The sequence below is a fragment of the Eretmochelys imbricata genome, chromosome 7 (assembly GCF_965152235.1).
Source record: "Eretmochelys imbricata isolate rEreImb1 chromosome 7, rEreImb1.hap1, whole genome shotgun sequence".
NCBI lineage: Eukaryota > Metazoa > Chordata > Testudines > Cheloniidae > Eretmochelys > Eretmochelys imbricata.
In genome coordinates, this window is record NC_135578.1 from 15,432,165 (window position 1) to 15,458,632 (window position 26,468).

The 26,468-nt window shown below is 42.3% G+C and overlaps 1 protein-coding gene across 1 annotated transcript in view; it reads right to left on the bottom strand.

Annotated features, from left to right (window-relative positions):
- Positions 1 to 26,468, bottom strand: part of SUMF1 (sulfatase modifying factor 1) — a 79,933-nt gene that overhangs the window by 33,058 nt on the left and 20,407 nt on the right. Inside the window, exons 4-7 of the mRNA XM_077822291.1 lie at positions 9,434 to 9,516; positions 6,927 to 7,049; positions 5,807 to 5,921; positions 4,447 to 4,560 (exon numbers count right to left, since the gene is read on the bottom strand). Coding sequence (XP_077678417.1) covers positions 4,447 to 4,560; positions 5,807 to 5,921; positions 6,927 to 7,049; positions 9,434 to 9,516 — 435 coding nt within the window. The remainder of the gene's footprint in view (positions 1 to 4,446; positions 4,561 to 5,806; positions 5,922 to 6,926; positions 7,050 to 9,433; positions 9,517 to 26,468) is intronic.

Sequence of the window (26,468 nt, forward strand, 5' to 3'; positions counted from 1 at the left end):
AATTAGGCCAATGCTGGGCACTCCTGAAACAAAAAAAATTGCACCATATGCAAATACAAACACTATATACAGATACAGACACCAGAAGATGTCAGAATTTGCATGTCTGTTCAACACTTTTTATTGTCTTCTAGAAATTCTCACACAAGCTTCTATATAATTAAGTTTAACTGCACTGACAGTTTTGAAAAGAGCTACAATTTGAACAAGTTTTCTAGCACCTTTGCTACCGAAAGTTGACCGGGTTTCATATGTAGTCCTCTAGATATTTGTTAGAGTAACCTGAATATATATTTATAGTATCAACTCAATAATCCAGTCTTATGTTCAAAGCAGACCATTCTAGGGCAATGGCATAAGTAATAAGTACTTAAAAACTCCCTAAATATAGAGTTGCAACATTGAGTTAATAATTTGCATTTTGGGATAATTTTTAAGAAAGGCTTCTGAAAGTGTGTTGCAAAGTCTGTATAACCCTGTAGGTAGTTTTTTCTGTACACATTTATGGGCAATTGCATGCAATAATCAATTGGCTGATTTACATGGGGGCAACTGTGATGGGGTTTTTTAAGTATGTGAGGAACTCTCAAATTCTGAGGTTGCATTTGCTTTTTGAAAACATGGCCCAATTTTGTTTTGATTAATGGCATATGGAAGAAAGCAGCAGAGGAAAAAGTGACTCAAGCTGTTCCATCAGTCACATATTGGAGAGATGGCTGCAGTGCTATCACCACATGTTCTGGCTGAAGACGAGACTCCTACATACAGGAGCAGTACTATGAAGTGGTGGGCATGCCCAAAAGTCAAGCTATTGCTGGGCCCACAAGTAATGGAACAGCAAGGCAGAGCAGACATGGAAAGGGCCTTGTATTTGTTTTTTTAATTCTGTTTTTTTTTTAAATAAAAACAGAAAACAATTTTAAAAATATACAGTGTGCAGCTAGCTAGTGCCAAAGGCAGTATATGTGGTCTAGCAGTAAGATGTAGACCGGCAGTCAAGACTTCTGGGATTTATTCCCAGTACTACTACAGTGACCTTGTGTGTCATTAACCACTCTGGGCCTCAGTTTAGTCATCTAAAAATTAGGCTTAATGACATTGATATAATGGGGGTAAGTGCTTTAGAAAAGCATGCAATATGTTTAAAGAAAAGGAGTAAAGAAGTGCAAAGTATTACTGCTCTTCCCTTATTTACAGAAAAACTGACAGGGTACCACACAGAAATCATACAGCTCTCCTATAGATCCCATACATAGTGCTTTTATTTTGCAGAAGGGAAAGAGGTGGTTTGGTTGATCCAAGTGCCATTTAACTTCCTTGGTGATCGGTAATAGCAAGGAAGAAATGTCCTCAATAACTGGTATTTTCTTGTTATGAGATATCACTGTCCACTAAGCAAGTTTAGCCTACCAATTCCTTGATAACCTAAATTCTTGCAAATACATTATTTCATCCACAATGGAAAGGAATATAAACAGGGCTTTGGAGCAGAGCCTGCGGAGCAGCTCTGGAGCAGTGGAGCTGCAGGTTTTTGCCTGGAGCTGGAGCACAGCTCCAAAGCCCTGAATACAAATGGCTAAAAATCAAAGTCACCACTCAATTAAACAGATGAACAAGGATGGGAAGAGTCACATTATGCCACAAACTGCTAGTCCTGTGTTCATTCCCATCTCTTTCCAAACACACAGATGTTGTTTGTCTCTCAAAGTGAGAGAAAAAAAAATCCTTACTCTCCCTTGAGAATAGAATTCACAGATCTGCTTGCTCAGAGTCCATGCACTGTTCTCGGCCACTGAACGCAGTTCACGGTGCGGATACAAACGTTGGAAAGCTGTGCGTGGCCTTCAGTTGTTCCCCTTCCAACTGACAGGAATTACTAGTCAGTCCATGCTTCATCCACCCATTCCCATCAAGATTTCTAATATTTCAGGAGAATTTTTTTTTTAGTCTTAACTTTCTTCATCTGAAACTCCTCAAGTTCATCCTCTGCATGTCACCCCAAAGCCTTCTTTTTATAAACGGAGACAAACCTGGATTTAAAGCTAGCACTTCTAATACACTGTCAAAGGACTGGACCTTAATTGTTATGAGACAAGAAGTGAGACGGAAGGGAAACAGACATTGAAAGTGACAAGGGGAGAAGGGAAGATACCCTGCAATTCTACATAGGGGAAAAAAAGGGAAAGAAGAATACTTCATTTTATTGCCAAGAAATATTAAAATGAATACACACAACATTTGACTGTATATGCAACCATGAGTCAGAATTAAAAATGCACTTGCAACTCCTTCTGGCAGATCCAAGGTTCATGCAGCACCACACACAGACTCTGTATGGTTGATCTGTTGAAGAACTGTCCTCTGAATTCTCTGGTTACTAAGAAGTAACCTAGTTCTCATTTATACTCTAAGCATAGAATCATAGAATATCAGGGTTGGAAGGGACCTCAGGAGGTCATCTAGTCCAACCCCCTGCTCAAAGCAGGACCGATCCCCAATTAAATCATCCCAGCCAGGGTTTTGTCAAGCCTGACCTTAAAAACTTTTAAGGAAGGAGATTCCACCACCTCCCTAGGTAACGCATTCCAGTGTTTCACCACCCTCCTAGTGAAAACGTTTTTCCTAATTTCAACCTAGATCTCCCCCACTGCAACTTGAGACCATTACTCCTTGTTCTGTCATCTGCTACCACTGAAAACAGTCTAGAGCCATCCTCTTTGGCACCACCTTTCAGGTAGCTGAAAGTAGCTATCAAATCCCCCCTCATTCTTCTCTTCCGTAGACTAAACATCCCCAGTTCCCTCAGCCTCTCCTCATAAGTCATGTGTTCCAGTCCCCTAATCATTTTTGTTGCCCTCTGCTGGACTCTTTCCAATTTTTCCACATCCTTCTTGTAGTGTGGGGCCCAAAACTGGACACAGTACTCCAGATGAGGCCTCACCAGTGTCGAATAGAGGGGAACGATCACGTCCCTCCATCTGCTGGCAATGTCCCTACTCATACATCCCAAAATGCCATTGGCCTTCTCGGCAACAAGGGCACACTGTTGACTCATATCCAGCTTCTCGTCCACTGTAATCCCTAGGTCCTTTTCTGCAGAACTGCTGCCGAGCCATGCACTAGTTCAGTGTGCTGAAATTGTAGAGGTCTCTGTGAGGACAAACAGCAGGGATGTGAAGGGAAGAGAAAGGTCTTGGGCCAGCACCAGCCCAGTGACAGCAATACCAGAATAGTTTAAGAGTACTCAAATTAATATCAAGCAAGAAAAACTGAAGGTTTAAAAATGCCTCAGTAAAAGTTAAACATGCATAACACAAGGAAGAAGATTAGGCCACCTTCTGTCTTTTATCCAATGACAAACAACCTGTATTGAATAGCATGATTGTTATTTGTTAGGGGGGTTTGGCATATGCAACCAAAAAAGCTGCCTCCTGGATACTATGGAAGGCAACAGTGAGCCCTATACTCTGGAATGAGTCTGACTTCTCTTGGCTGGCAACATTCTTTTCTTGAAAACGGCAGGACACAAGGATCTGTACAATCTACTGAGAAGCAGAAATTATGACTTGCTCATGCTGCCAGCAGTTACTGTGCTATGAGAAAGGGCTGTGACTATGTCAAGCGGCAACTAAGGGAGATCATAATAATTACCATATATTGCAGTTTTGAACGTTTGTCAGGAGGAGAGTACTGCAGTTCACTTCCTAGGTTTAGCTCCCCTTGATCAGAGGAGAAATCAAGGTATAATGTTGGAACTTGAGTCTGCTGAGAGAGACTGGAAGAGGAATCCACAGCACAAAAGCAGTCAGACAGAGAGGCCCCCACAAAAAGGTGGCAAAGCTAATTCTTATAAAAGACTACCAAAGAAAAGGAATAACTCATCCATTCCAAATTAGTATCCTGACTATGTGGAAGCTACTTCTCCTTCCAAAACTACATTTTATATTTGACTCAACCGGTACATTGAGGACTCAATACATCTTAAACCATGAAATGAGACAGTGTTTTAATATATCAATCTACAAACATAAGTTGTAAACTATGATTTGCAACCACCAGAGTTGTGCCATTTTCTTGGAACACACATTTTTCTATGCAGTTCTGTTACATCTTACACCCTCTTGGGGTAACCAGGCAGTCATTGTTTTTTAGTAATTCTGCAGCACTAGTAAGTCTTAGTGCTTATAAGACTGATGCTAGGGTAAAATGATTCAATTCCCAGACCTCGGATGGATCTGTAGAATTGACGTCGTTGTCACACAGATTAGAAAATGCTACAATGTCACTGTAGAAAGCAACAACATGCAGAGGCAATATAGCCTGACTCACCAGAACCTGGCCAATCCCATGCATGGCATGGTGTGGGGAGCTAGGGGCTTTGATTGGAGATAAAGCAGAGTAGCAAAAAGGCATGTCACAGCACATCTGATATTAAAAAATACTCACTGGGTTGTGAGTTTCACCTTCAGAATGATGAACAGCCCACCAGTCAGATGTCCACTCCCAGGCATTTCCCACTATGTTGTATAAGCCATAGCCATTTGGAGGAAATGCTGTAACCTGGATTGCAGATAATGTTGAAAGATCATTTTATTACAGTCTTCTGGCATGAAATAGCATTTAACTCCTGATGACCAAAAGGTAAAAAATCCACTGACTAGATATTCCTGCTCTCAGATCTTTGAATCGGAAACTAGGGAGTTATATGCAGAAATACAGAGGCTCAGGAACAAGAAAGCTCTTTTAATCAGGATTTATACTCAAGAGACAAGGGTTCAGTATTGTAACTACAAAAGGGCCGAACTCTGAAAACCTTTGTTTTCTTTTTAAACAACAATACAAATCATCATTTTTGTGGACAATGACAACATATTCTCAAGGTTTCCTCCCCCAACACTTACAGGTACTATTGTTAAACCATAAATTATCTTCTTGCTGACCCTGCTATTGCTAGAGGCAGTGATTTAATTACAAGACAATAAATTCCAACTAGCAGCTCTGAGCAGATGCTGGGATATTTTCTAATCAACATACAAACACATAGCTGCACTTTGCATTAATGGGAATTAGATTCCAGTGGATCATTGTAAGACTAGTTTACATCCCCATTTGTGAATGCCAGATTTCCCACCAAGAGAATGGAGAAGGTCTCTCAACTTCTGCCTGTGCTGACTTCCCTTCTAGTTACCACTTCTCTTAAATAAACTAGCATTCACAGAAGTCTACATATTTAAAAAGACTACAGCATGCATTTCCCTTGTAAGCATTAAAAACTTGATGGCTTTCTTGCTGTGAGATACTCCTAACCTTTATAAATGGAAGTTCACATCTTTCCCAATAAACTGAAAAAACACGATTCCAGAGGTCATGAAACTGAGTATTTACTCAGAATGCTCGTCAAAGACCCCACTATGTCAAAAACCATTTTGTTTATACAGGGCAAGCTATGCCAAACTCATCATCCTGAAAGCATTAAAGCAGAAACATAGCAAACTTTAGTGAATCTAAAAAGTTAAATGAAAGTTATTTTTAGCCTCCATTTCACACTTTGTAGAAATAAATATATAGTGCCTTTCTCCATTTTAAGATTGGTGAGAACTCTGCATGATGGCAACCTTAAAAAGAGCCTTTTCCCCTGTAACACCCATGGCTGGAATTAAACATCTTGTAGCTTGAAAAGCTGAAGCTGCGAGAAGTGTCCTTCCAGTGGCCGACACCTATTGAAAAACCCCATTACCCATCACACTGGGCGTACCCCTCAATTCGAAGAGGGTTAGTTTAGCTGAATGTACTCTGACACACTTACTGGTGCAGTGCCTTTGTATCCATCCTCTCCAGTATTGTTTATGGGGAACTCTCCCTGCCAGGTATTGGCATAGTGCTGACCTTTTGGCTGAAGCTTATTGCCCCACGGGAAAAGTCTGTTGAAAGAAACACAAGACACAAGCTATCAGAAATATGGCTAACCTTTAGAGTTAGAGGCAACAGGAGGGAAAAAGTGGAAGGGAGAGGACTGCTACCAGTCTCAAAGAGCTATTTTGAATAGATTCATCAATAAAAAACTGCCGATCTAGTTCATGTCGGGTACACAAAAATACTCTGAGGAATGCAAGTGCTTGGTCAATGTTTTGGACTTATATGGTCATCTGACTAGGTAGCACTACTGCTATAAAAAAAGTTAAACTATTTTAAGTAGAGTTGATCCTAGAAAATTAAACCCAACTCCCATCTTTGTCAGTTGTTTTTTTTAATTGGAGATACAATAAGAAAAATTACCAAGTAAATATTCTTTACATAGTTTACATCTGAGAAGCTGGACATATAGAATATATACAATCCGTGTTCCAACTCCATCTGTATAAACCCACAATGTTTAATAAGCCTTAAAAGGGATGATGGTTCTCATATTGCAACTGAAGCTCCGCAGCACAATCTGCTGTTCTATGAGATAATGTTTTAGGTTTAGGATATACAAAATGACTGACATATGAACCCAGTAGTGTCTGTGCAATGAAAGGAATTATGACTACTTGAGCTCTCATTTTCTCTACTCCCCAGCCCAGTCCTTTTGTTCATCTCAAACTGGCTTTCTCTGACTCTTTGACCAATTTTGGGAGGGGCAGCAAGAGCCTTCTACACCACACCTCCCGTCACCTACAACAGCATTCCTACATCTCAATCTCAGTCTTGTTGCACTTTGTCTCTTAGTTATTATTTAATTCCAACCTTATATGGATGACTGAAGCATTTTCTGGGATACACTTTACACAAAGGATGCTGTACAAAATAAAGTAGTGTTACATTTACTGCAAATGCATGTACCTGTGCAAGAAAAATGTTAAGGAAAATAAACAGTGCTTTTCTCTGCATGGTGAGATATCAGAATCTTATACATTCACAAGGGAAGAATCTTGACAGGTAAGTACCTATTCTCGAGGCCTCCTCGACAGCTGTACTCCCATTCAGCTTCTGTGGGTAATCGTTTTCCCGCCCACGTGCAATACGCTACAGCATCATTCCAGGAGACATGAAGAACTGGGTGATCCATTCTGATAAGCAACAAAAGACACAGAATGAGGACATCAGCATGGTCAACCAGCCTCAAGAGTGCAAGCACCTTATGAAACCCCCCTCAGACCAGGTGGTCATGATTTAAGACTGTACATGGAATGTTTCTATCCTTCATGCAAGACTTCAGTTATGTCTGAACTGGGTACAGAGGTTAGTTTTACAGCAAAGAAATTACTGAAGTAAATACCAGAGCAAAGCATTAATCAAGAGCAGCAAGAGTCAGAATAAGGAACTGGGGGAAGGAGAAGGAATTTGTACATAACAGCACGATGCATCACAGCTATGCACTCTACCCACAGATCCAGTTCACTCTTGCATTTCCTCTGTCATATCCATTTGTGTCCTCACCCAGACTCAATTTAGAGTGGGGTCTGTAGAACTAGTAGCTACTAACTACCCCCACTGGCTTCAGTGAGAACATAGCTTATCAGCACCTCACAGGATCAGGGCAAAAGCCCTTTGAGGCGGCAGCGTTAGGCCACATTTCCACAATAGTTTTAAGGGTATGCTGTAACTCATTAGAAGACAGAGTCAGAGGAAGAGCAGCCTCTGGATGGGGCACAGTTTAGGTTTGTAGAGTTAGGTTATTTTTATATCAGTTTTGCTATTAATTTTAATTCTCTATTTTCTTTCCCTCCCCTCCTCAAATCTGTTAAAGAAATTTACTTTTTTTTTTTTTTGGGGGGGGGGGGGGCAGGAGGGAGTAATGGCACGAGAGAATACTGGCCAACACCTCACTTAGCCTCATTTTGGAGCTGCAGTAATTTGGGAACGGAAGCAGGATTTTTTACTGCAAACTTTTACAAATGACTTCCATGTTTTCCCTGTTTTAATCCCCATACCCTCTTGCTCACACATTCCCAGCCCCTCCTACCCAAAAGGGACTGTTTCAGCCCTCTGAGACGGAAGGTCTCATTTATCCTGGCCACAATACCCCTGCCCCCCCCCTCCCTACCCCCCTCTTCTGCCAAAACACTCTAGCAGAGTGAGCTACCACCCTGCTAGTAGGGGCTTCTGGTACAAGAGTTGAATGCTCAAGGCTTCCGACTCACTGTATTAGCTATTGGTCTTTCACTTTTCCCACTTTCACTAGTTCACGTCTCCCAGTCTCCCACTAATCTTCATTCTTTGTTTCTTTCTCTACCTTTTAGACTATTTCTGTGTGATGGGAAGTTTGAAGAAAGGGTTAGATAAAGATCATTATACTAGGCCAGGCTCACAACCAGCTCATACAAAATGTAAGGCTCAGAGAGCACATTTCCAAAGCCGTTAACTGCTATGACCTAAATCTCTCTTCATTATTTTTTTCTTGTCTCTTGATACCACTGCCTCTATTTTTGCTTCAGATAATTTCTCTTTATTCTCCCTTCGAGAGCAGATGTTGTGCACCAGCCATCAACTGATGTTAAAGATATGTGGCCCCATCCTTATGGGATTCAATACATCAGCTTCTACCAGACATAGGCTAAAAAAAAAAAAAATCTGCTTTTTTTTTTTTTAAATAACCCTAAATACATCAGTGAGAGACTGAAACTTAACATGCTCTTAATATGAAGTTATTGATTATCATCATCTGTTTCATCATCATTTCTTTAACAATACATAAGGACACCAAACATAAGCTCCTTAACAACAAGATTTACAACTACATAAGTGTATCACTCTGCAGCATTACACAAAAATCATCACTGAAGAATGTGCCCTCATTTCCCTCACTGCAACAAACCCATGGATAAAACATATAGAAGGGCCTACCCTCCTAAGTCATTTAAGTCCCATTGACTTTCAGTGAGAATTAGGGTCCTAAATTGCTTAGGCAGTTTTGAAAATTGTATTCCTCCGCCACCCCCAACATCCTGAGCCGTTCTCTATAAGACAGATGGCCTCTGAATTCCTGAACCATGGAGCACACTCAGAGGATACCTTACATGCAACTCTTTTATAATGAAAGGGGTGCAGCAGGGTTGGGAAGACATAAATTAATCCAGAGCATCCTCTGCTGATCTCAGCCACAGTGCTCTCTCAGGTTGGCAGGTCCCAGACCATCAAAAGTGAATAGGACACCTAAAGTCCAATCAAGCTTCAAATCAATACAACGTGCCCAGCTAGTGTATTTTATCTAACCGTGACAGAGGTTATTAGTTCTTTCAAGTGCTAATGCTTTAACTAGAGCAAATGCTCAAGCAGTCCCAATTACAATATTATATGCAACAGGAAAAAAATACTGTCTATACACTGAGAAGCAATAGAAAGAGCACAGCAAGAAGCCCGTCTCAAACCATGCCTCCCACCATCCGCATTGAATTTGTACAGACACAAAGTAAATACCACAGTTAAAACTGAAAGGTCATGTCTGGCTCACCTCTTTGAGATATTAGAATCTGGTCCCTCAGGTTGCCTCCAATTAGCTCCTTTAACAGGCATCCACCAGGGAGCAGCTGCAACCTGAAAACAGGCCAAGTAGAATCAAGAAGAATGTTGTAGGTCTTCTAAATTCCCAGTCACAAGCTATTCTGGGAAACATCCAAGTGACAACAGTGAAGAAGTGACTACACCTAATTTTTAAGCTCACAGCTCAGAAACCTGTCTACTGCCTCCAAACCCACTGTGTGGAAGATCATCTCTAACCAACTGAGAGCCATATGTTTAGTCTACAGTGTTAATGACCAAACAAAAGCCAGTGCAAGTATGGAATAATAAACTATGGAGAATAGCAGAGGGGAAATGAAGTGACTGAATCTGCAAAGTTCTTTTAATGACTGCTTTTCACTAATATTGACCTGCTTCAGATTTTGAAGGGATTGAGAGAAGCCCAATGTTTTCCCAAGTCTCTGATGTTATGAACTATAGCTCGCTTCCTGAAAATACAACCTTGAGCAGGCTATTCATGTCTGAGAGCTTTGTCTTCTCACCAATTTCCAGCTGTAATTTTTGCATCCTGAAACTATTTGTGAAGCTTACCCAGGTTGTCTTATAGACTATTTTAGACTTTTTTGAGCACATCATGCTGGTAAATCAGATTTCAACTAAGCATCACAGCAATCTCTTTGCAGTGCTGTGCAATGTTATATCCTGTCCCTGCTATGGCTAAAGAGTTTATTTTTAACTTGTTCACCAGTTTAGTCTGGCAGCTTCTAACTCTAGAATCAGTATTTTTGGGACTATTAAACAACACCCTGAGGACTTCCGCCAATTAAGGTCAAGACTTCCATTTAGCACACTTGTCATTTTCTTTCCAGTTAATTAAACTCACTAGTCTGGATCTGCAGTATTTGCTATCAACTTCCAGTAGGTGGAGACAGAAGAACCACAAAAATAATCTCAATTTTAATATCTTGGAACTGTTTTTAAGATTGGCATTACTTTGCCAAATACAAACACTTCATGACTGCATTAGTGTGCAATGTTTCTCTAAACAGAATGGTAAGTTGTTTCTGTAGTTGTTATAATTTAAGGATCATAACATCGTTCTTACTTCAAAAACAGCTATGAACAATACATACAGAAGAGTTGTATTACAGTTTACATATAAACTATTGCTGCCTACTTCAATGAAAGCACCTTGTGGCAAGTTGAGGAAAAAGGTAATGTCTGTTTAGGTCACAGGAAGTACAAGTGGAAGAGCTAAGTGAAATAACCCAGACCTGCCCCAAAATGGGTTGGCATAGTAGGCTTTCAGAGAAAGATTACATATACATATGAACAAGAACATCCACAGTTATATTAACTAGGATAAGGAAAATCATGATGTAAAACTCTCAGTGCTTTAGTATGTAAGCAACCACCAACTGCCTAGGTTAAGCGAAGGCAGTACAGCCAGTGGATAGAGCATAGGACTGGGGCTCAGGAAACAGGTTCTATTCTGCCACTGGCCTCTTGGATGACCTTGATCAAGTCACTTCACCTTTGTTCCTTAAAAAAAAAAACAAAAAAAAAACACGAGGAGTACTTGTGGCACCTTAGAGACTAACAAATTTATCTGGGCATAAGCTTTCATGGGCTAAAGTCCACTTCATCAGATACTTGCAGTGGAAAATACAGTTGGAAGATAGATAGATATACACACACACCCATACACAGAACATGAAAAAATGGGTGTTGCCATACCAACTCTAATGAGACCAATCAATCAATCAAGGTGGGCTATTATCAGCAAGAGAAAAAAAACTTTTGTAATGACAATCAGGATGGCCCATTTCAAACAGTTGACAAGAAGATGTGAGTAACAGTAGGGGGAAAATTAGCATGGGGAAATATGCAATGACCCATCCACTCCCAGTCTTTATTCAAGCCTAATTTAATGGTGTCCAGTTTGCAAATTAATTCCAGTTCTGCAATTTCTCATTGGAGTCTGTTTTTGAAGTTTTTTTGTTGAAGAATTGCCACTTTTAGGTCTGTGATTGAGTGACCAGGGAGGTTAAAGTGTTCTCCAACTGATTTTTGAATGTTATAATTCTTGATGTCTGATTTGTGTCCATTTTTTTTTTGCGTAGAGACAGTCCAGTTTGGCCAATGTACATGGCAGAGGGGCATTGCTGGCACATGATGGCATATATCACATTGGTAGATGTGCAGGTTTACAAGCCTCTGACGGTGTGGCTGATGTGATTCAGTCCTATGATGGTGTTCCTTGAATAGATATGTGGACAGAGTTGGCAATAGTCTTTGTTGCAAGGATAGGTTCCTGGGTTAGTGTTTTTGTTGTGTGGTTGCTGGTGAGTATTTGCTTCAGGCTGGGGGGCTGTCTGTAATCAAGGACTGGCCTGTCTCCCAAGATCTGTGAGAGTGAGGGATCGTCCTTCAGGATAGGTTGTAGATCCTTGATGATGCGCTGGAGAGGTTTTAGTTGGGGGCTGAAGGTGACTGCTATTGGTGTTCAGAAGCCCTCCCCTTCTATCTTTCCACTGCATGCATCTGATGAAGTGGGCTTTAGCCCACGAAACTTATGTCCAAATAAATTTGTTAGTCTCCAAGGTGCCACAAGTACTTCTCGTTCTTTTTGCTGACACAGACTAACACGGCTACTACTCTGAAACTTTGTTCCTTAGTTTCAGATAATGATACTGATCTTTGTGAAGCTCTCTTAGATCTACTAATGAAAAGCGCTATATAAGGCCTAGGTAGTAATAATGAGAAACTTCCCTTATGAACAGGTTATTCTAGAATTGCCCATCTTGGGGTTACTTCCTGCAAAGGATGTGCTACTGCCCCCACTCAGAGACAAGGTACTGGACTAGGTGGATGAGCAGCCTGAACCAGTACAATCTGAAAGCTAGCAGCAGCTTCCCTGGAGAAGCATGATGCCATTTATGCTACTTGCACCCACAGGGATTAGCAGTGAGGAGGGAAAGGTATTTGAAAATGTTAAATGTTTCAACCGTATGTGCTCTATGGTTCTGACCCTTCCTCAGCATTGCTTAAATGGAAATTTCAGAAGAGGGAATAAACGGCAGTCTGACAAAAGGAAGTGGTTAATACATTGCAAAAGTACACTGCTTACACTTGCAAGACCACCAGAAAAATGAATCCTCACAAAAACTTGCAACATCGTTTTCCCCAGCTAAAAGTGGGGTTTGAGCCCAAGGTTCATGGCTAAAGATCTTGCCCTAAACCATATAATGAGTCAGTGGCAGAACTGGGATTTGCTGACTTCCAGCCCTGAGATCAACCCACCACACGACAGAACCTCTCCCGTGAGGAACCTTGGAATATTCTTGAGTTGTGCATAAGAGCACTTGAACCCCTAGAACAGATGTTCTCAAACTTGGGGATAGGCCCCCGGGGGGGGGGCATGGAATGTATTCTGGGGGGCATGAGAAGCTTTGGGGGAGGACTTACTGTGCACATTTTACCCACAGCAATGAATAACTAGCAAAGCTCTTTTCTCCAGACATATCAAGTCCTCAGATGCTGCTGTGCATTGTGATGAATTTGTTAAACTTGCACTGTACGTTAATCCCTTTGTTACAACTGGGATTTAGTTGTAAGCATTGACCACAATTGCCATTTTGCTTTTGCTCTTATTACAACAGACTGTTGGCTCTGTTTGGATCAGTGCCGTCCTGTTTTTAATATTTAATGAGAGTTGCATGTTGATTTTTTTTTTTATCGTTATATGTACTTGTGTGGCAGGAGGATGGGGGGTGTAAACTACTACACGATCAAAATAAATTTAAGAATCACTGCCTCAGAAGCATGGTCGAATTCCAGGCAGAGAGAGAAGCCTAGAACTCTCTGTGGACAGGAAGTGGTCACACACAGGTGCCTGAAACACTTTCCTTCAAAATGCTGGAATAGAAGATGTCTGCATTAAGTGTAGGAGACCAGGATGGTTCTCAGCAGCCTGGAGACCAAAGCTTTCTATCTCACGGAGTGGGGTTCCATTTAAATTTGGCCTGTTATGCATACCCCAGAAGGCAAACACAACTCTCAAAGAGCTTGTGCTCGTCTCCCAGTCTGACAACTACAAAAAGGAAGCAGACACGCTAGTGCAGCTCAGGCATGCTAGTGCTGTTCTCAGTCAGAGGCCTGCCCTTTCTGAGAAGTGTAATAGCACACTCAGCCTCTCACTAAACTTCGTGACTCCCTTATGGAGGATTCCAATGATCCCAATTGGAGGAAAACCCTCCACTTTAGACCGCCAGCTCACTTTCCCCAGCACAGACTGGCTGTAGTTTCATTTACTAGTATCAGATGAGTGAATTCCAAAACTGACACTATAGACCAGGGGTTCTCAAACTGGGGGTTGGGACCCCTCAGGGGGTCATGAGGTTATTACATGGGGGGGGATCACGAGATGTCATCCTCCACCCCAAACCCTGCTTTGCCTCCGGCATTTATAGGGTGTTAAATACATTTTAAAAAGTGTTTTTAATTTATAAGGGGGGGAGGGTCGCACTCAGAGGCTTGCTGTGTGAAAGGGGTCACCAGTACCAGAGTCTGAGAACCCATGCTACAGACTACATTTAAGCTAAAAGACTGATTGTATGCAACTTTCTTGCATTTTCTCCTTGTCTCCTAAATTTGGGATCTTTGACGCATAGTATAGAAGATTGAAGCCCAACTATCTCCATTTGAGAGCTGGTGGTTACTGAAAGTTAAAGGGACATTCACGTGCCAAGAGAACTTGACAGAATCTTACTTAGATCTCTTCCGCAGTTTCACAGGAACTGAAAAGCGCATACTGTGACTTTTTTTTTAAGAAACTGCTAGATTTAAAAAGATGAAGTCTGTAGTGGACTGTTGTATCCTTATCCAAAACAAAAACTTGCAAGTGACTAAGAAGCATTTCTTTGTGCACAAATAGCGAACACATGCTTTCAATCTGAATGGTGTATGGCAACAGAGAAAGAAGAAAAAGTCTCTCCACACGAAAGCACTGCACGTCTCTCTTCTGTTTCTGGTTGTGCTGAACTGAACACCAAAGGGCAGCCAGTTTTTACAAACAATCAGATTTTCAGAAGATACACAGATGAAGTATTCAAACAGGGTAACAGTTATAGACTAGGTATACCACAACCTCCAGATTAGTTTCCAAATGACAATTAAGTCAATCATTTATTGACATCATCAACTAATATGCATTGCACTTCTCTTTCCAAAAAGAAAAAAGCTACATGCATTTCAAACTTCTCAGAATGCTTTAAACTGCTCTAACTCTAATCAGCACAAAGGCTAATTTGATAAGAGAACAGACAAAAATTGTATTAAAGCTAATGTTTAAAATCAAATGTACACAAGTTAAGGAGGAAGGTACTGTACATCTGGGGTCAGGCTTGAGTTACGAGAGATTACAAGTTTCGGTTATAAGGTTCACAAGATGCATACATAGTACATAACCAGCATAGACCAAGATTGGGGTGTGGGAGCTTTTTAAAGAGTCAGTGAATAAGTGATCTCGGATATGCCACCCATATAATGTATTTAGAGCCCAAGCCAGTGTTGGTGTAGCGAATAGGCACATGGGTGGGGTGTGTCCCTTGGTTCGTCAGGGAAGGGAGGAAGTGGGTTATTTCCCTGACCAGCGGTTTTGTTTACTTGTCCTAGTATTGATGGTCTCCCATGATGTGCTCCATGCAAATGTCTCTGAACCACCTGATGATGTCGGACACCATGAGCCATCTCATGAGCCGGTCGTAGTGCCGACCGACTCCGCATGCTCTCGGCACCGGCTCATTGTGGGGGTCCCACACGCCCAAGGCTCCCACGAGTAGGGTGCGGATCTGGACCTCATAGCCCTGGGCCCTTAGCATGTGAGCCAGCAGGGTGTATTTCAACACCTTCCGAGCTTGGGCCTTGTGGAACACCGGGGACCTGTTTTCAAATGACACCATGATGTCCACCATGAGGATCTACAACCCCCATCATTTAATACTGCAAACCTTCTCATACCACTAAGGAGCTTAATTGCTTTCATAATGCCTGACATTCTCATGCTTCAGATCTAGACATGTTCCATAGACTGGGTGACAGATTCAGTCTGCAAAAACAGAACATATGCTTCTGAACAGTAGGTCCAGAAGGTATAATTAAATAAGATATCAACCATTTCACTTTGATACACTCTTTAATCTGCAATATAGACCACAGGTTCTCTATTAGCAAAATTATTCTTTCTTCAAAAAATAAAATAAAGTCTAAGAAAAGTCACTTTTATTGAAATGTTTGTTCAAGCAGTTTAAGTGGATAACAGCTCTGAAAACAGGACAACTATTTTTATAACTATAAGGATGTTGTTTTAGAAAGGCTCAACAGTAGAATACTTTATATGGTTGGTTCAATCACCTGAATATTTACATTCCCCATAGTCTCTGCTGTAGAACTAAAATCTCTAAGAAACCACAGTGAGGGCTACAGTACACTCCTTTCATGAAATTGTGCAGACAGGAGGACACAATTTAATCATACTGCAAGGAGAATCATTAAAAACAAACTCACTCCTACAAGTTCTCCCACATCCATGAAGCAATTTGCGGAACTGAGGCGTAGTCAGCTACTGCCACCTTCAATTAAAAATGAAATTTCTCAGAGTCCTACTTACTTTTCCAGAACAGTCTGTGAGTCCCTTATTCCACCAATAGCCTCACTGACTTCCGTGGGACAAGTCAGCAAAAGCCAGCAGATTATTCTGGCCTTTGCCGAAAATATTGTCTAGTGATCCATTCTGCTTAGACAGGTTAGGGATTAGAAGAAGTGCTGTACTGCCAGGGCTGGAAACATTGCAGGGGAAAGGTTTGTTTGAAAAACTAACATTTCCCTTGGGTTTCTTTAAATGATCATGAAAACATTTTTATTTGTCTTGGGTTTGTAACAGTTTTAGAAAACTCATTTGCCCCAAATTTTGGCTGATAGCATCCCTTCAAATAAAATCTGGTAAATTGCTTTGTGGATAGTAACACGTAACTGAGTAACCGAGGTTTGGCTTCTGAAATCTCATTTCTCAGGACTTGGTTCTTGAATGTGTTCTGTAGATCAGTTTGCAAGTGAGGCTGAATTTTTCATTTCACCCCAAATTCTAGTTCAGGGATGGTTAAACTTACTGACCCTCCAAGACGCATATAACAATCTTCAGAAGTTCAAGACCTAGAGCAGGCCTGCCAGGGCTTGCAGCTTCAGCCCTGCTCCTGCTGAAGCCCAAAGACCTCCCTCCCCGCTGGGCAGTAGCCAAAGGCGACGTGTGGGATTTTTGCCAAGATTTGCAGGCCCTGCTCAGTCGCCTGGTACTGCTGGGCCCCCTCCTTGCACAGCAGCTGCTGGAGCCTGCAAGCTGGGAGCTGCGGCTGTGAGGAGAGGCAGTGAAAAAACCTGGGAGCTGCAGGGATGGGCCTCTGGGTTAGAGGCTGGACATACCTGGGGGGACATGACTCAAGCTGCTGAGGGGCAGTGGAGGGGGGGCTGAACCTTTAAAATTATGCCCCCCCCACCCCAGCAGCCACCAGTCTCCGGCAGAAACCTCTAACCCTACCACAGGGTGCGAGGCCAAGTCTCCCTTCCCCGGCTCATGCCAGTCTGCTAGGTGGAGAATGGGGGAGCGGGGAAGGGGCCACTCCGCGAGCCGCAGTTTTACTGTGAAGAGCCACATGCAGCTCAGCCATCCCTGCTCTAGCTGAATTCATCTTCCACAAACCATCCCATGAGGCTACATGGAGTTCATGGTTCAATCTCATTTGGATGCCAGCGTCTAAGCTCCTTTTTTTGAATTGGAAAGTATTTAAATCATTGTGCTAAAACCTGAGAGAGAGACTTTGGGTTGGATTCACAAAGCAGCTTAGCTGTGGTGATGCTGAGCATTGCCATGCCTAACTATTAGGCACCTAGAAAATCACTGGGATTCCTGAAGCCTGACTGAGGTGCCTTGGCTCCCTATACAATGAATGGGGAGAGATAAGCACCTCAGAATAGAATTCACAAAAGTCAACGTGCTAGGAAATGGCCCACCTAAGCTAGACCAGGGATCGGCAACTCTCGGCACACGGCCCAGCAGGGTCAGCCCCCTGGCAGGCCAAGCCAGTTTGTTTACCTGCCGCATCCGCAGGTTCAGCCGATTGCAGCTCCCACTGGCTGCGGTTCGTTGCTCCAGGCTAATGGGGGCTGCAGGAAGCGGTGTGGGCCAAGGAATGTGCTGGCCGCCACTTCCCACAGCCCCCATTGGCCAGTGGGAGCCACGATCAGCCGAACCTGCGGACGTGGCAGGTAAACAAACCAGCCTTGCCTGCCAGGGAGTTTACCCTGGCGGGTCGCAGGCCAAAGGTTGCCAATCCCTAAGCTAAACAATAGGAGACAGATGTGTCCCAAGCTCCATCTCCACCCCACTCAGAGTTGGGATTCTCTGCTTGGGATTCTCAGCTGCAAACCTCTCTTGCCATTAGGCTCCTGCACTGTTTTTGCATGGGGGGGCGGCACAAGAGGTGGCCTTGGAAAAAATGCAGTCCCATGCCAGGCATCTGGCTCCCTCAGCCCCAGAGCTATGCATCAACTGCAGGAAAGATAGGTGCTTCTTTAAGTCACCTGCCGACCCAGCAAGCATGTTCAGAGCTTGCCTACCACATCAGGCCCCTATACATGAGCATAGGGGGAAGAGGAGACGGGCAGAATCTCTCTTTGCCCCAGTGGTTAGGGTACTCACCTGAGATGTGGGGCAGCCCTAGTTCAAGTCCCTCCTCCACCTGAGGGGTAGAAGGGATTTGAACAGGGATCTGCCACCTCACAGATACATGCCTAACCACTGGGCTATGAGATATTCAGGCCATTCTGCACAAACGTGGAAGGTTCATCTCTCATAGGCATCAGTAATTGTAGCAGCCACTGTGCGCTCAATTTCACTCGCACAGTCCAGGCTGCTAGAATCAATGTTTATTAAGACTGCACTGTGGCTACCATATGTAGGTCAATTTGAATGGTTACTATTAGCTCCCATCAAGGTCCTGCCCCAGGTCAGAGTCTCAAATAGATTAATGTAGTGCAGTGACAAGGCTTGCTGTCTCCGACTTGAGTCGTCTTTTCAGATGGAGAGATTAAGGATACACAGCCCTGGAATATTATTATTTCACCTGTTCTGCAAGAGATTTCCTTACCTAAAGGGTGTATTCCATTGAGCATAAAGATCCTGTCCTGTCTCTCTGACACATACATATGCACCCCTCCTTTCCTGTAGGACTTGGGGAATTTTTAACAGGCTACAGTAGTACATGTGGTCCCTATATTTAAAACAAGCCCCCACCCAAATCAAACAAAGGTCTTCAGATAAATGTACCTTCTCCCTTCACTTGAGCCAGACCTCTCCCCAGCTAGCCCTTTCTTTTCTATAAATACACTGAAAATGGCACCGATATGACCTATTTCTATTCAATACACCATCTCCATAGCAACAATCGTATGTTAAATTGAAACAGATGTAACTGACTGCAGAGAGACACATTACAATGTAAATAGTGTGAAACTAAATATTGCATCAAGGCTCAAGACAAAGAAGAGACCTTTTCTAGTCACCCTTCTGACAGATACCAAGGTTGTCATAGTAGCGGCCTGAAAGAGTCAGTCTACGGATGTGATTGTTATTCTTGCGTTGTTGCAGAATATTTTGCAAACACAAAGAGCTGGAAACAAACACTCTATAATTACACAAATTATATTTCATTCTCATTCTTAAAACTAACTCCACCAAATCTGAAATTAAATACATTCAAATTAGTGAATTAGAAAGGTAAAGTCACTAACTTTTTTCTTCCACCGGATCGCTCTCTTACGGCGTTGCTGGCTCTTGCAATTCTATCATAACTCACAATATTGATTGTTTTTCTCAAAGCCACAGCACCTGAAGTCCTCTGACTGCATGAGAAGCTCAGCTTTCACTTACAAGTAAATAAGTAAGTTTCCAGCCTTTAACACTGGAGTAAAGCTTAGAAAAGGGCCCTTTTACAGGCCCCAAAACAGACTGCAAATGAAAATCATGAGACTTCAAAACTAATAGAATTTAAGAAAAATCTCTTGAAGTAAAACCAAAATTTTACTTTGACGTAGGGACCTTTTCCTTCACAGAAGCATAAACTGTGCTGTATTATTCATATACAGAGCAGGTGTGCAGCTCCAAGAAAAGCAGACAAAGTTCACACTGCAATGAACCAATCAAGTTCTGGTGGTCAGGAAGTTTTTTGGGTTAACTTTGCAACCAACAAAAGGCTTCTCTTTCAGCAACAGCAGCAGGAGCACTGGCAAGACTACTATTTTTGCTCTGCAATTTGCCCCTGAGCTTGCTGGATGCATTTGAAGCGTGCTGCTCTTTGCTTGCTCTTTGGCAACATATATGGAACTCCAGAAAGACCTATGGGTTTCTATTTTTCCAGTGGTTCGGCAATCCCTGGTCATCCACAATCCCATGCAATACAGATACACTGTGTGCTGCTGACTGTGACTGAAGTAGTCAGAGTCATCCTGCAACCGATCATCATCATAATCCTACCATTTCTATAGAAAAAAGAATCAGTGGTATTGTCATCTTGTATCAGTAGACAGCTCTAAATGTTTCAATATTCTGCAACTAGTAGACTACTAATTCCAAAAGTATCCCAGAAGCGTAAATGCAACAGAGAATGTCCTATAGGACACAACATTTAAGTAACCCATGGTTTAGTGACCTCATCTAGAAAGTATGATATCTGCCAAACACAGAAAAAACCAACAAAACGAAAACAAAAAAATCCCCAACCCTGCAAAGGCACTGAACTGTCCTCCTTAAAACTCGTCTTTGACCCTCCTCTCTCTGGTACCTCCAAGCACGTCACCTTAGGTGACAGGCCTCTTGCCTCCCTCTGGGACAGAATCCAGCAATTTCCCCTCTTAGGCTACAGCCTCCTGGAACCAACTGTGACTGCTCAGCAGGCCTGACTAGATTCAGCTGCCCTGCAAGACTCCCCTTATCCCAGAACCATCTTTTCAAAGCAAAGTATTGTTTAATCTCGACAGTAGGAACACAGCCTACCAAGAGAAAAGGGTTTAACACAATCAACAGTCTGTACATACCTAAAACTCAGGCAGGCCTGCTCAGCTGCCTTCCCCCTCCACCCCGCTTCTGGGTCTGGGATTCAGTCTGATTCTCCACAGACCCCATCTCTCCCCCTGCACATCACAGACCCTCAATTTATCACACCCAAACAAACTTCTTTGTTCACAGTTTCCAGCCTCTTTTTTTCCAGATCCTGAGGTTATGAGTAGGGATTCAGCATGGTGGAGCTAAAACTTCAAAGAGATTGACACCCGCATTATCTTTAAAGCATCCCTTGTAACCATATAGCAAACACAAACAAACATATAAATAATAATAAAATACAGGCAGCTTCCACAATGAACCCGATCGCAACACTCAAGAATGCTTCAATGTAAGGACTGATGCTTATTATACAAACAATTGTTTAATTATTACCTTGTCCTCCCCATTTGTCTCATCCTATGTTTAGATTCTAACTCTTCAGGGAAGAGAATACGGATTTTTGTTATGTTCACACAGTGTCTAGCACAATAGGGCCTTGATCCACAAGAGGCACTTCTAAGATTAGAACTATCTTAACTTATAATAACATTGAACAGGTTTGTATACTAAGGGGGGTGGGGGGGGGGGAAATAGAGTTTGATGGTCGAAAACTTGATTCACAGAGGCCAACATTCACAATAAAAATCCACCTGGATATTATTTTTTACTCCTAGTGACAAGATAATCCCAGTTTGCAGTTATCAGTCCACGGACATTTCCAGACCGAACATAAAATGCCTCCTAGAAGAAATGGAAAGCATACAAATCCATACATTTAACATTGTATAGCTCCCTTGTTCTGAAACTGAGTCACAAGTTTTCTTCTGACCCAAAAGCAAAAAAATTAAAAAAAAATTAAAAAAAAAATCAAGATGTCAGAGTTTATCTTCCCCAGACCTGGAATGACAAGCTCCCACTTCTTTCCAGTGAATACATTTAGGAACCCTTTGATTTACATTGTATTGAGAGGGGAATACAAGGTGTCATCCTTGTTACTTTCTTCACGGCAGCTGCACAAAGAGCTTAAAGCTTGTGCATTTTTCTCTTAACAGCTTGCCAAGCTCTTTACTGTCAAGTATACCTTAGTATCTTTCCACTGAGCAGAGACAATCCTTGAGCTTACTTGTTCTAATGTACATTTGTTAAAAACGATCCAGGAGTGGAGTAATAGCACCAGGCAAACATCCCCCCATGCTGCTCTGCCAAGAGACCTCTATCCCGAACAACCACCCCAACTACTGTAGTACTAAGCTCTCATACTCCGCCACTGTATCTCAGTTATGAGTTACAACACCTCCCGTCATTCAAGACCCCAATTAACCATAACAAACCACCTAAATTATGACCTACAACACTCTTTTTATTTTGGATCTGCTCCTTTATTATGTAAAGGAGTTATGCGAAAACCACTTAGAGGACTCAAGTCAGGGTTTGACCCTTGATCTCCAGGAAATCCAAACCCAGTGTTTTGACTGCTAAGTTATCCCATCTTCTGAGCTGGTTCGCTAGCTTGTGCCAAGTCATCTTAGCCATATCTGATCTACATGCACTTTTCCAGAGCTGCCTTTTTAAAATATGAGCTATCCTTTAGCACATGGCCACCTGCTCCATATTATGAGGATTGCCTGCCTGCTTCCAGAGTCCTTTTCTTTTGGATTCTCTGATCACTGAGCTAGGCAAATAACCTCTCCTTGTCAGACAGTCAAACACCATTGGGTTTGACATCTATCTTTGGTCTCATTTAGGTGTTTTATGCCATACCAATGCTGCCACAAGAACATAACTCCCTGAAGAATTTTCTCACTACATTCACACCTCACTTTTATTACCTGAGGACTTGCCACACCAAAAAAAGCCAAACTCTCAGAAACAAAAAACTGACACTTTTCTCTAGTGGATCAGGTCAGGGTCCCTTAGGTCTGGTATTGTGCTCTATGTTCACTCCAGCTTCCTCTTCAGTTTGGTGGCAAGGGGTTCCCTCTAGCATATCCGCCTTCAGGATGCATTATACACTGTGTGATTTACAGGGACGTTAGCAGCATCCACAGGAGATACTTGTGGCTCCAAAGCTCATGTACTGTACTACACATGCTGAACACATCAGCTGACCCACTTCTGCAAAGACATGAAACACGCCTTTTTAACTCTGTCATCTTCCTGATTATTGATCGTGGTGACCCACGAACTCATGCCACTTAGAAGTCCTTTCTGTGCTTTATTTAGAAGCTTACCTTATTTCTGAATAGATTGCTGTTTAGCAAGTTCAGCTTGTTTTTATGTATGTTTAAGTTTTATTCGAGTGAAATTATAAGATCACACCCCTTAACTGCATCTTTTATTTTACGCCCCTCCAGCCCCAAGAACCCTGCAGTTCTTTCCAGCCACACTCAGAAACCTGGGCTTTCAGGTGCTGTTATTTTTACTCAGGTGCTGTCACAACTACATCAATTGTGAAAACATGATGGACTCTAGACACAAACTCATTTCACTATGGTGTGCAAGCAATGGGATTACATTTGGTAAGGACAGTGCACCTGTGGGTACAGACATTTTCTAGCCCAGCACACTGCGTGGATGCCAACTGCATGGGCAGCCCATGATAATTCCCTCCATTCTCTGCAGGGAAGGATCCAACGCCTATCGTGCTCTGCCAACTGATGGGTCCTTTGGAGGGACCAGTACTGATTTCAGAAAAATCTACACTACATGGAAATCCAGCATCTAAGGTAACCAGCAAGACAACCAAGGGGTCAATATCCAATTTGAATAGAGGGCCAGCAACTCCAGCACTATCAGATCAGTCACTTCTGCTGCAAGAAATAGAGCTACTTCACCACAACAAGACCACAGTACACATTTCCTTGCCACCTCTATTAGCTTCCCCACTCCTCAGTGACTTAAACCAGACTCAAAGCTTATTGGGGGTGACTGGGAACCTCTGAATTATTCACTGTCAATCTCTGTCTCACTTGGATATCGAACAAAACAAAACCACTCCAAACTGAACACTACAGACCTAGTGATACAGTAAAACAATTTTCTTATAAGCTACTTCTATAGGCTCAAAGTACTAAAAGACATGCCCATCCCTTCTGAGTGAATCACCCATTTAGGATATTCTCCAGGCAGGCTAATTCTCTGTCTACACCAATGTAACTCTTTTCTAGCTGCATACATGCAAGTCATAGGTGCTGGAACTAGGGGTGATGGGAATGCTGCTGCCCCCCCAGCTTGAAGTGGTTTCCATTATATACAGGGTTTACAGTTTGGTTCAATGACTCTTGCACCCCCACTATACAAATCATTCCAGCACTCCTGTTGCAAGTCTTTGTTTAGGCAAATGTAAGAAGATGCTCCTCCTCCTCCCAACCCACATACAGTGCTTGTTCTAAAACTACAGACATTTTCTTTACTTTCTTGCAACAATACAACCAAGGCCTCACAGGAAATATCCTACTCTAAACCAAAAGTCCACAATTTCAAGCATGGTCCAATGGATAGAGAGTTGGACTGGAACTTGAGACCTGGGTTCTATTCCCGACTCTGCCACTGACCCACTGTATAACCCACAAGTCATCTGTCTGTGACTGTTCCCTCTCTCACTTTTGCTCCTGGAGCAGGGACAGTCTCTCACCTGTATTGGAGCAGAATCTAGCACAATGGGGCCTTGATCTTGGAAGGGTGTCACTGTCATACTAATAATAAGTCACTATCACTGCTACTATAGTCTCCTTTATGGAAATCGATAAATCCTGATCACACAAATGAAAATCACCTGTTTAAAGCTGGATTCCCTACTATGCAGCTGATTTGAAGGTTGTGGGGGAAGAGAAGATCCAAAGTTGCTTTTCCACTTTTTATTTTCTAGATCCCACACATTTTAGGGTATACTTTTGTCTAAACTATTAACAGCGGCTTAAAAAATGCCAAACCACAAGGAAGGCCAGTCACTGCTCCCCTGGGCAGCCTGCCAGTGTAATCAGCACAATATCTTTTTCCATGCCTAACCCGAGGATGTTCTGCATGCCAGTGACTTAGAAGACATCCTAATAATAAATACTGAAAAACAAAAGGACAGTCCTCTAAAAGTTACTCTAACCAAATACGGAAAATCCATGTGGGGAAGCAGCAGAGAGGACCAGTTTGGGCTCCATGCCAGTTCTTCAGCACAACTCTGCTTCTATTAGCATTGTGCCCAATACTCGACAGTTTGGATACAACATCAAGGCAAGCAGCTCCCAGATACACAGTATTTGTTTATACGAAAGACTAAGGCTAGGCTACAAAAGCACTCACTTTAAAATACTATAGAATGAGGTTGGTTTGCTTAACCACAACCTGCTTTGTAGATTTCTGCAGCACAGCACCAGAAGGCCAGTGTGGATTGCACACAACTCTGGAACATTCCCTGCCAGATTTTACATTCCCAGGCATACAAGCGATCCTAAATGGGATCCAGTGACTGTATTTCTTCCACCTTCAGCATTTGCACACATCATTACTTATGTACTGGAAGCTTTAGGTGTTTTGGGTTTTTTTAAACTTTATTAAAATTCAATATGGTCTAATACCCCACAATTCCCAAGCTCTGGCACTGCATTACAAGACACCTAACAGCCCTACTCCGATCATATTTCTTTCCTTGTTTTAGTTAACAATAAAAAGCATAGGCTATCCTTCAGTTTCAAGAATGATGGAACAAACTGCTATTATGCCATTTGCAACCCATCAGATTCACATCTGCTATGAGATGGAGTTTTCAAACTGTAGCTGAAAAGCCTCATAAGCTCTCCTTTTCATTTATAGGTTTTGGTTCTTCATATGGCAAGTAAAAGCGTGCAGTGTTTAATTTTACCTAGTGTTAGCATTTCTGTAGTGCTCTGTACAAGGTCCTTGCTCCTGGGCATAGCATTTTCCCCTAAAAGCACACTATGCACTTTGTAAGATGAATCACTTTTGTGAAGGTTAAGTGTTAAAATACCAAATCATGTGTCTTCAACAGTCTGCCAAAATAAAGATCTAAAACCCGCTCACGTGGTACCCTATGCAGATGTTTAAGGGAAATGTAATACTCTGCTGCTCCTCTTAGTGCTATGCTGCTAAGGGGGGAAACTGCTCCACCTTAAGCAGAGAGGAAAGGTTGCAATCATCTATGCAGCACCAGAACACTGCAGTAATATGCCTCTCTTTTGGGGGTGCGGGGGAGGAGGGGTAGCAAGCCACTTGTAGAAGGGTTTTGTTTCTGCAGAGAAAGCCCACTTTGCTAAGTTCTATATTGCTCATTTTTAGGGCGTCCTTGATTTTATTTTATTTTTTTAAAAGGTGCTAGTTATTTAAAATCACTGACCACCACTTGATCTTCTCCAGAGGATTGCCGCACACTTTTTAGACATGAGGTAACCCTTACAACACCTGATGGTAGGTATTATCCTTTTTACAGGTGGGCAAACTGAGGTCCAAAAAGGTGAACTGATTTATTCACAGCAGATCTAGGAACAAAACATAAGAATTCCCATTGTCTGTCCCACTGACTAGCACATATTCCTCTATGACCTAAAATCTAGAGAAAGGCCCTTTGTCACAGGAAGGCCTATTTTAAGTATGTGGATTAATTTTTAACCATTCCCTTCAATCAGTAACTTTAGGCTTCTCTCCAATCCACTTTATTTCTGATAAATGGGGCTTGAGCCAGGAAAGCGTGGGCAGGTACTGTAATACATTAGACTACAAGCACTTTGGGCAGGGACCACCTTTCTGTTCTTTGTACAATGTCTTGCACATGGGGTCCTACTCCACGACTGGGCTCCTAGGCACAGCCTCAATACAACTAATAATCTTGTCAAGTCACCATTTAGTCCACTCTTATGCCGAT